The sequence below is a fragment of the Calidris pugnax genome, unplaced genomic scaffold (assembly GCF_001431845.1).
Source record: "Calidris pugnax isolate Ruff unplaced genomic scaffold, ASM143184v1 scaffold89, whole genome shotgun sequence".
In the NCBI taxonomy this organism is placed as follows: domain Eukaryota; kingdom Metazoa; phylum Chordata; class Aves; order Charadriiformes; family Scolopacidae; genus Calidris; species Calidris pugnax.
In genome coordinates, this window is record NW_015090865.1 from 1,193,256 (window position 1) to 1,204,511 (window position 11,256).

Sequence of the window (11,256 nt, forward strand, 5' to 3'; positions counted from 1 at the left end):
TTTTATACAACAGACATGGATAGCAGTTTTAATGAAGAAGATATTCACAATGATAATATTATTAACTTGTTAAGATTAAACAGGTCTGCCATATGCTGTGTCTAGTGCTTCAGATGGTTTCAAATTTATTTTCATTTTTTTTTAAGTTATGCATATTAACAACAGATGTTGAATTTTAAAAGGATCCAATAATTGAGGGGAAATCACTCCAAAACTGAGCATTGAAGGTTTTGTCTCTTTAATGATTTAAAATTATCTGTATATAGTGACTCAAAAAGTAGTTTCTAATTGGTGATGTAGCTCATAGCTAACCCTTGTGCTTGATATCTGGATTATTTTCAACTTACATCCTCCCGAGTTGCCTCCAGTTGCTGAGGAGTGGGTTAGTTGAACACTTGCCTCACATCTCTCAATTATTTTTATTTAAAAAAAATGAAACTTTTTACAAATCCACCCACCCTCAACCCATTTTTCTCTGGACTATATACTGATAGCTCTGTATCCATGGGCCTCACAGTGCTGGTTCATGCCTACACCTGGCCTGCCTGTCTTCAAGCTCACTGTATGGCTGAGGGATGGGAGGAAAGATGCAATAAAGGCGATACACTGAAGTAAGGAAGGGACCACGCTCACAAGAACACTTGAGTGACTCTTACATTCGTACAGAAATAGTCTCTGAGTGATTACAGAATTAACCTTTGAATGGTTACTGTTTGCTTGAAGTCCTAAAATATTCATTTTTTTCCCTTTCTTTCTTGCCCTGCCTTCATGAGTCCAAAACAGGTTGTTTTTTCACAATGAAGTGCATTGCTTCACCTTCCCATTCCAAATGCAGCTGGTCACACAAACCTGAGCAGAGACTGATGGCAACCTGTGCCAGTGCATCACAGCCACCTTGTTGTTTGGCTGTCACGTTTTCACTAGAGCATTGGCTTCTCTTGTCACAGGTGTGATGGGGTAGCTGAACACAACTGCCTGTGGCTAAAAAACCATAGACAAAGAGATGACACCTCATGCTGTCTGGCCTCACAGGAGGACCAGCTGCCTCCAGCCAAGCACATCACTCCGTTGGTGATGTTACTGGGGGGATCCTGAGCTGTGCAGGAGTGATCCTCAGCACCACACACAAAACCAGGCTCTCCCAGACCACAGTGCAAAACCCCCTCCTGCTCCTGGGAGCCACAGGCTCCATTTCCAGAGTCTGATCTGGAAACCAAGAACTGCTCAGTAGGAGAGGCAGGTATCATTCCTACGCAGGAAAGCACCAAGCTTCTCTTTGCAGCCCTGCTAGCTGCTCACACAACATCTCCAGCACCTAATGGAAATGTAAGAATTGTAGGAAATGTAGGGATTAAAGCCATCATCTCCTTTTTTATGTTTCCTGCAGAGAAGAAAACACAAGGAAATTACAACAATAATTAACATAAACAAGATGCAAAGAACAGAGAGCCCAGTCAGCTTCAAATAGATAATGGTGATCCCAAATTGATTTCCAGAGGGCTGGAGACACAAAGCAGGGATCTCCTGAGTGTGTGCTTTATTTATCTCAATTACTAGATTCATTACCTTAGTTTGACAAAGCAGGCTGTAGAAAAAGAAAGTAAGCAACAACAGGCCAGGAAATCAATCCTATCAGCTTCCTGGCAAAGAGAAGAGATTTGTAGATCCCAAAGGGACATAATTCCCAATGAGATATATTTGAGCTTTGTGCCCTTACCCCTCACTTTTTGTCCTGTAGGGGGGCAGCCTGGCCATCTCTTAACTAGATCTGTACCATTTACACCATCACTCACATAATCCTGGGTGGGTCCCTAAAGAAGAGAGCACTTAGATGTCTTTTCCTTCCCTGGGGACCACGAAGAAAATGCTAGCATTCTTCTTAATTTCAGATAGCTACTAGGATTTCAACATCCTCAAGGCTTCTGCTTCTACTGACTAGTTGATCAATGGTTTCAAGAGTCTGGGGGAGAGCCAGGAGAGCAGGAAGCAGGGAAACATATACAAAATTTGATTGAAATCAGCCTGGGGAAAGCCTGCCCCATCTGGTTACATCACTGCAGGGTAAGAATGTGCTTGAAGCTTGCTCTTGAAACAGGGAGTATGGCAACAGTTTCTGAAGGAAAGGTCCCATTAATATGGGCAGGGTATGTTTGATGTGTCTGCAGTGTTCTCTGGGACTTCCAGCAAAGCAAACTCTTGTTGATGTGGAGGGAAATCGGGTATAAAGAACCAGAGTTAGCGACAGTTTTGATCCAGAATGTGGTTATTGTGTATGGGGAAGGGCATTTACTTGATGCAACCACAAAAGCAAGTGCTCCAAGTGGCAGACAGGCCAGGTTTGCTCCTGCCAGCTTTAGACCTGCACAGCAAAAGGTTGCATACAGAGACTGTATGTCAGGCACAACTGGCCATTTCTGCTTGGAGAAAGAAAGCATACAGAAATCGAGGAGGGTTTCTAAAGTAGAGATCACCCTTTTCTCTCTTAAAATTCTATCAGGCAGAAATCTTTGCTTTGAGCCTTGAGCAACATTTTCTCCAAGGGAAGCAGATGAAATGCAGTTCTTTTTTCTGAGAAAAGAAAAATATAGTGGGCACTGAAAAGGGTGGACTAGAGGTAAAAATTTGTATTCTATTTCTTCATGAAGAAGTGGCAAATACAGCAGTGGCTTTACCTCTGGCACGTTGTTTTTCTCTCTACCCTCTTCTCGTCTGGTGGACAGATTGATGGATGCGTTGTACAGTTCTGTCCAATTTAGCATTTTTTTTCCCCAGCTGCAGGTGTACCATTTTCAGCTTATATCTGTACTGTGCATAATCCTAGACATCTAATTATAACTCACCGTTAACACCTCAACAAGCAAAATTCACTTAATTAAAACTGTACAGAGCATCTGTTGTTCATCTGGTATGAAAAATACTAGCTTTTCCCAGTCTATATATCAACTGGGAAGAACTCACCATGCTCCTGTGAGTAATGGCCTCATGGCAGGTTATGCTTTTGCCCATCCCAGATAAATTGCCATTCCCCAAATATGAAACAGATACAGGTCTTGCCATTTTCTTCATCCAAGTAAGGAAAATTTATTTAAAGGAATGCATTGCACAAAAGAGTTAGTCTTTGGTCATTGCTGTGAGTTGCCATTTTCAAGCTGGGGAAGAGACCAGCTCTACCCGACCCTAATTGAGGTTTGATTAACTGTTGTTCTTCTTTGGCTGCCTGATTTCAAATTTAGTGACCTTTGATAAAAATCTAATCTGTTTTTTAATTCCTGCTCAAATGCAGATTTATTTATTTATGTGTTTTGTAAGTACTTTGCCTTTAAATGCCAATCCCACATTTCACCATAGGGAGCAGCTTTTCACGGAATAATATGGGGTTAGAAGGGACCTCTGGAGATCATCTAGTCCAACACAAATGTTTGATCAAACATTTCTGCATCTATAAACATTGGAAATACTGTGCATTTGCTAGAACAGTGCTCTGTGAGTCCTTCCAAGAGCTATGCAGAATAGCTTCAAATTGGGAAGCTGTGATTCTTGCTATCTAATTCTGTGTTCTTCATCTGACTTGGCCCTGCTTCTCCCTATCAACTCCTTCTTAAATTCAGAGATTCATAGAGATATAGATATGCAGAGCCTTCTGAGCTGTAGAGGCTTAGTCCCAGTGAAATCTCCCAGATCATAGACTAGTTTGGATCAGAAAGGATTTTAAAAATCACCTAGTTCCAACCCTCTGACCATGGGCAGGGACACCTCCCAACAGACCAGGTTGCTCCAAGCCCCATCCAGCCTGGCCTTGAACCCATCCAGGGATGGGGCAGCCACAGCTTCTCTGGGAAGCCTGGGGCAGTGTCTCACCACCCTCTGAGTGAAAAATTTCTTGCTGAGATCTCATCTAAATCTCTTCCAGTTTAAAGCCATTACTCCTTGTTCTACCACCATGTGTCCTTGTTAAAGGTCCCTCTCCAGCTTTCTTGCAGGCTCCCTTTAAGTACTGGAAGGCAGCTATAAGGTTTCCCCAGAGCCTTCTCCTATGATCCAAGAACAAAACAACCTTCTGAAGATGATTTTTACGATGAGTAAGTGTGGTCCTAAGTAGGTCCTCCATTTCCAAAGCCAAAGATTCACCATGCTCTGGTAACCCACTTGCCGGTTAATGCATTCGATATCTGCCTGAAAACACCACCACAGAGCATGTGTACAAACTCCATAATACATCTAGGAGTGTTTATCAGAGGCTGTCCTTTAGGTATAGCCTTAGGAGCCATCATAAATAGCACATATTTGCTGCTGTAAAATGCAGAACACGTGGGTTTCTGCCTGCTGAGAGTCTCTTGGTAGATGTAAATAACTGGAATGAAATCCCAGCAGACGAGGAGCACTCTGTCAGCCCTCAGCTCAGATGCAAACCCTGCTCCATCCCTACAGAGAAGCTGTCCTGCAATGTGTCAGTCCTTGGATTCTAATGTAAGCAGGAAACAACCACTAAAACCCTTACAGGGAAAGTTAATAGGTTCACCAAGTTTTGACCCAAGCTACTTTATAAAATCAAAGCATGCAATGATTTCTTAAATGGTAATTAAAAATTATACCACCAAAAATACTGTAGTGATGAGCCTTGGTCCCCCAGAGAACCCCAGCAGTTCCCTGGAGAGGGATGGAGATTAGCAAACACATTTCACATGATGGCTTTGAATATAATTATTTGTATAACTGGATTAAAGAAGTGCGCCAACATGCCTCTAAATCTTATTATTGTTTATTACTCTGGATATCAGAGAAAACAGTAATTACATTGAGCAGAGATTCCTGGGGCTCGATTCAGAGGTGGGTCTGAGTGAATGTGGCTGTGACTTGGTCCCCACCAGCTTGTTGAACCCCCAGTCCTCCAGCTTGGTGCCAGACCTCCTTTCTGCATCGTGCAGGGAAAGCCTGGAAAAATGGCCTTGCAGAACCACTAAGGTGGGCTAAGGGAGCTGCTGAGGAGAGACAAGGAACTTCAGGACCCTGTGGCTGGGGAACACAGATCATTTCAAGGTGCATCTGCAAAACATAGTCCTGAGAAGGGCCTGAAGCAAGGGGCAGGCTCTGAGCTTTGTGCTCCAAATGCAAGTCCTGAAAGATTCAAGGCATGTACAGGTTAAACCAGCACTTAAACAAGGGTGCCTGCTGTGCTGGGCACTCCTGAGGACCTCCTTGGCGTGACATACCTTGGCACTGCTGGAACTGCAGCTTCAGGGGCTGCTGGTAGCAAGATATTCCCAGTGCGTCCATCATGCTGGGAACAATATAGGCACTGAGCAGCCGTTCAATTCTGTCTCAAGGTAGAAAAGAAAAAAAAAATAGAGAGAGAAATCCCTCTTGTTTGCTTCGTGCAGCTCTCTGCAGACACCATCTGCAGTCACTGACATTCAAGAGAACATTAATAAACCAAACTGCAGTGCCTGCAAATGAGTGTAAAAACATGATGTGTAAGAAGGAAATGATCCCAGGCCTGCTGTGTTAACAAGAGTCTTCCCAGTTACTCCACTGGGCTTTGGATCACTCTGGGTTACAGCGCTGTCTGTATTTAGTGCACAAGATTGTAAATGTAAAGGGCCATCTCAATGCTAATTAGCCTTTACAAACTGACAAACTGACAGCTTGAAGTAATATAATTCCATAGAAGAAAAATCTCTAAAAATCAGGATTTTGTAGTTACTTAAGGCAGCTTTTTGCAGTGTTGTTTCTCTCTCGGTGTCTTACTCTCTGTTTTCTTCAGAAGAGCTGAACAGAAGCTGAAAACTTATAAAATTTAGTTGGTTTGTTTGGAAGGGTTTTTTGCCTTTTCAAAATCACCAGTTATTCATGTAACTTGCTACATTGAGCTTGAAGGAAAAAATATTCCCTACAATTCAGCAAAAGCAAAACATCCTTTAATAGGTCATTCAAATCTTTAAATCAAGGTAAGAACGGCAGATACATTTCATCACAGAGTGAATGCAAGTAATACCCACTTTAAAAGGATTTTCTTTGATTCAGTGTTTCTGTCATCAGCTTCTAATATCCAGTTCCTCATTACAAGCAACAGAACAGCTTGAAATTCTAAGGAAATTTGTAAGAAGGGATTTCAAACGTTTTTCCAATGCTGTTCCCAGTGTGTGCATATGCATCTGTGTATTTTTTTAACCAGATTAGCTTACTGAATGCTGATGAGAGAAATTATATTCAGAGTTTCACAGTAGGAGTACACTTACAAACTAGAGAAACCGTCCTCTCTTTCTTCCCTTTCCCTACTCATCTTTTTGCCTTGCCTTGCAGCCCACACCCTCAAACCAGGACAGTTTCTGGCCATGGGCAGTTGCAGTCAGACAGATGCCCTTGCTGACAATGGCCAAAACTGCCCCTGGATTGTGCTGCTTTTCCAGCTGATCTCAGCTCAGTTTCAGTCAGTTCCTTTTGCCATCCCAGATTCTGGCTCCACAGGCTGGAAGAAACCTCTTCAGAAACAATGTCTGCTTTCAGAACTTCTTCCCTTACTCTTATCTATTACCTGGGCTATTTTCAGTTCAGACAGAGGGAGGAAGAAACTAGAAACCATTAGGTTGATTATAGCTTCTAACTCCCTCATCTGATTGAAAGGTGAATGTCAAAGGAAATCGCTTCTTCCCAAAAGACTCCTTCAAAAGAGAGCACTTGCCACTCTGCCCTGTTTGACAGGTCTTTCTTTGGCTGGTCACACAATGCTCATACATGGCTCAATGACAACAGCCCTTTCCACCCACTGTCTCTTAACAGGCACCTTTACAAGTGCTCCTGAAGACAGTATCAAAGTCTCTGGCTGTCTCTGGAGACCAAAGCTGATGACAGCATTGCCACATGTCAAAATCAGTTCCTCAAGTGATGAGCACAAAACGTGTCGGCGCTGCCAAATCTCTGACGATGTCCATTCCTCTGGCCGGGTACGCAGCTGCCTTGGGGGAGGGTCAGCAAATTGGGGTTACATGAGACAATGGCAGGAGCAAAATTCAATGTCAGTAAAGTGGTGGTGTGTTTTAATGTTCCCATATTTGGATGAGTTTCCACCATGCATTATATTTCCAGTCTGCCCGTCCTTGGCAACATCACCAGCAAATCCACCAAACAGGCTGTCGCACACCCTGCATCGCAGTGGCACCTCACAGAAGTAACATCACCCTGGGTTTGTTTCCCCTCTCGCAATATTGTGTCCCTGCTACATGCTGTGCTGCAGTTTCATGAGACACAGGAGGTTCGGGATCACACAATGATGCTGGATTCCAAAGCCTAAGGTGCAGATCCCTGCCCGATGCTGTTGGCCGTGGCAGGCAGGTGAGCAACCCTCTCAGGCTGGTGTTCCATCCACTTGGCTAGTGGCAAGGAGAAAATGGCAGTGAGGGAGGAAGCCATGTGGGGCAGACACAGCACACTCCACCGTGGGCTGCAGAACCCTCATCCACACATGGATCTCCAGGTATGCAACAAACCAGTTGTCTTCTACAGAGATGCTCAGAAGGAACGAGGGTGAGCCGAGGCCATCACCCCACACACCACTCACACCATCAGGAGTCGGGGGGCCCCTGCACACTGTTGTTGACCCCACAACTCAGGTGGCAGAGGGAGGCTCGGAGCAGTTCCTACCAACCTGGTTTCCTGCCCACAGCTGAGAACAGCTGCTCAGGAAGGGCATTTCAGAGAGCCTTAGGCTATTCTTCAGCACGGCCCTAACCCAAGAGGACAACAGGACTGTTGTTAGTCCTCCACCCTGGATCCTGTGCTAAGGACTGGACTCTGGATAGATACGCAGATTTAATTTTTAACTGATCCAAAGCACTTCCTCACTGAGATATTTAGGTTTCATATTGACCCCTCCTTCTCCCCGTCCCCAGATCCCATGTCTGTACTGCCAACAATATCCAAAACAGACAGGAGGGATCCCTGGAGTTTACATAAGGGTATCTTAATGTGCTAAATGCTCCTTGGCCTCCTCTCAAAAAAGTACAGACATTTCTGGGACTCGATGTCTGCCTCCTCTTCTCCAGTAGGAGTGGAGGTGCTGGGGAAGCTACGCACGGGACTTGTGTTGTTATAATTGAGCCCTGAGAACAAATGTCAGGAATCAGGCCTAATTAATAGTTGAAAAGACTTACAGTGTTACTGTACAAAGGAAGTGCACTCTCACCAGCTCTTATTTACAGCACCACACTGGCCATAATGCAATTTGTAGTGGGTCCAATTTTCTTCTTTCTCCAGGCAAACATTTTCTTCAGTTCCCCCCTGAAGCTGTCGTGGAGCCAGGCATAGAGAAAGGCGTTGGTACAAGCAGACATCATTGCAAACCAGTGGCACAGCAGCTGGATGAAATTGAAGTACTTCTTGTCAATCAAGCTGATGTCTATGTCCTTTATCATGTTGAAGATGTGCAGCGGCAACCAACAGACTCCAAAAGCTGCCACCACCAAGACTAGCAAGCGAAAGGTCTTTCTCCTCCTTGCTCGGTCCCACTCAGCTTGGCCCTGGGTGACGTTGCCTGGGACCACACGGTTTTTGAGCTTGACTGAGATTCTCAGGTAGGACAGGGAGATGACAGCCAAAGGCAGAACATAGGTGATGATGAGAGTGCCGTAGGCGTAAGCTAGGCGATCTCTTTCCATGTAGAACCAAAACTCCTCACAAATGGAGAAATCCAGTTCTGGGAACTCTCTGTGGTAAGTGTGGACCAAGGCTGGGACAGCCAAGGTGCAGCTCAGCAGCCAAATAGCAGCCAGGATATAAGCACAAATAGGGATGGTGAGCCTCCTGCGGAAGGGGTACACCATGGCATAGTACCTGTCCACAGCTATGACAGTTAAGGTAAAGACAGACACAAACACAGTGACAGGTTGCATCAAGAACACAAAGTAGCACATGAAACGCCCATACACCCATCCTCTGGGCTCAAAGGCATAGGCGAGTGTCAGGGGCACACAGGTTGCACACATGAGCATGTCCGAGAAAGCCAGATTGCCTACCAGAAAGTTGGTGACATTGTGCATTTTTTTCGTCTTGCAGATCACATAAATGAGAAGGTAATTCCCAATGACACCAATAAAAACCACCAGCGAGTAGCAGGGGATGATAAGTGGCTTGAAGGTCTGAAGAAACTGGAGCCCTGAAAATAAATTGCTGGCATTGCTATGAATCGCAGAGAGGAAGCTTTGGGAGGTTAAATTGTCCGAATTCATCATTTCCCTCCTTTTGTCGTCTGCCGTCAGCTGAGTGAAGTAGTTACCACTGCACTACTCCTGCACTCAATCAGTGTGGATAATGAATGGATTACTGGCTGTCCAGAGGTTACCACAAGGATAGTAAACAAGCATCCGTAAAAGCAAAAGGTGAAGTTGCAATCCTCGAGAGGCAGCTTTCAGCAATTCCTAAGAAAAATCAAATACAACCAATTTCCATCAAAGTCCTCCTGTATTTACTGTTAAATCTAGGTTCTGACAGCATGCCACTTAATAAACATTTAATGCAGTGAGTACTTACTGCTCTGGTTTTGTAATCCCATATGATTTTCCTGTGGATTCCAAGAAGTGCCCTAGATGTCTGTCTTCTGCAAATGCAGGAGCGTGTGTGTGTGTGTGTCAGAGAGAGAGAGAATATATGAGTGAGAAAGAGGGTGATGCGCATTTACAAGCTAAGTGGAGACCAGTGTTTTTAAACAGTCTTCACTACTAGGTCATGGCAGATTTGTGTATAAGCTTTTATCCCTATTGGCTGTCCTGGGTATTACGTTGCTCTTTGCGTGTTTCTTACTGATAGTAATTAGTTCTTCAATGTCCTTTCAAAAATTCCCTTCTCCTTCCAGTGCATCTATAATTGCCCCTCACAGCTAAAAATCAATTTACATTCATTAAAACTAGCCTGCACAGTAACTAATCCAAGATTCACTTTGCCACAGTCCTCGGAGTGTCCAAAAAAGCTACCTGTGCATTTGCTGCTATAATGTGGCTGTAAAATAGAATTTTAATAACATGCTGAAACCAGAGAAATGTTTATGCCACTAGAGGGACTCAGCTACGTACCCGGTGAATGAAGTTAATAATGATGTGCGTTTAGCGTGTAGCGCAAAACACTTTATTTTATTTAAATTTATTTTCTAATAATGTTGCAATGCTTGCTCAGTCATTGTATTTTCAGTGGAGTTCACCATCTTTAAAAGTAAACACATGCGAGCATCACAAAGGAAATATTAGCATCCGAATAGCTTAGCTGTAAGGGATCACCTGCAGTGAACTACAGAGAACTGTATCCAGTATCACAGCTGCCTAAAAATGTTTAGGGTATTTCTTTGTTCCTGCAGTGGGTTTGTTAACCTTTTCTGCACCAGACAATGAGTGCTAACCAGTCTGTAAAATAGTCTGTACTTGTTCTGTTTGATTCAGACATTAGAAAGCAAAAACTCAGGATAAGTGCTTAGAGAACACACATTTAAGCAGATGTCCCCATCCAGCTCTTACCTATTGCTCTGATTGTCCCTTAACTCTCCTCCATTTCACCCATTTCTGGGACCAGGACCTCAGCTAGTGAAAAACAGTCAAACTCCACTGCATCCATTTATACCAGCTAGGCAATCAAAGAAATAAATGGAATAGCCTATCAACTTATGAATGCCTCAGAGCAGAGAACATTGCTAGGTTTTGCAAGGCACTCAGGGGATTTAGACACAACTTCAATGGACAGTTTATGTCCTAATGTCTCAGACTACTATAAGGAAATATTAACCCCTTATTTTCTATGAGGCTATGGGCAGACCCATATCCATCTTTTGATTTGATGTAATTTGACATAAACCCAAAGTTCAAATAGATTTCATTTGTGTCATAAACCTTTCCCTAATCTTAAAACAGAAGCTAATCTTGTGTAGCCCTTGTTCAGACCGACAACCACTTATGATGGATGGGTATTTCAAACCCGGTAAATGCTGACGCTGTGCCCCTGCATTTATAGTTAGATTATGCTATGGACTAGAATATGGCTATAATTCCAGCCCGAGGGGAGAACAAGCATGTAGCCATGTTGCTCAGGAGTGCCATCCTTCACTTCCTGGGTGCAGTAACCTACCCATGACCCATATGAAAAATGGGATGTGATATCCCACTTCAGAGTCCAATCTCACCTATCTGAGCTGGATAGGACCCAGAGGAATATAGCACCTATTTGTCTCTACATACCGAAATCCAGAAGAGGAGAGGGACCTGAAGGTAGAGGTTGCAAAGA

General features: G+C 43.8%; 1 protein-coding gene across 2 annotated transcripts; it reads right to left on the minus strand.

Moving 5' to 3' along the window:
- Window positions 1-5,770: 5,770 nt before the first annotated feature.
- PRLHR (prolactin releasing hormone receptor) lies at window positions 5,771-9,771 on the minus strand. 2 transcript variants are annotated; one of them, XM_014945237.1, is made up of 3 exons: window positions 9,523-9,771; window positions 8,148-9,410; window positions 5,771-7,367 (listed from the first exon to the last, which is right to left on the minus strand). In XM_014945237.1, the coding sequence occupies exon 2, from the start codon at window positions 9,222-9,224 to the stop codon at window positions 8,190-8,192; it is 1,035 nt and encodes a 344-aa protein (XP_014800723.1). In that variant the 5' UTR covers window positions 9,225-9,410; window positions 9,523-9,771; the 3' UTR covers window positions 5,771-7,367; window positions 8,148-8,189. The 2 variants fall into 2 exon arrangements, with proteins under 2 accessions (XP_014800723.1, XP_014800722.1); XM_014945236.1 differs by having other exon boundaries at window positions 5,771-9,410.
- Between the last annotated feature and the right edge of the window lie 1,485 nt (window positions 9,772-11,256).

Coding starts and splice junctions, on each gene's coding strand:
- PRLHR (XM_014945237.1), bottom strand. CDS start 9,224: ATGATGAATTCGGACAATTTAACCTCCCAAAGCTTCCTCTCTGCGATT.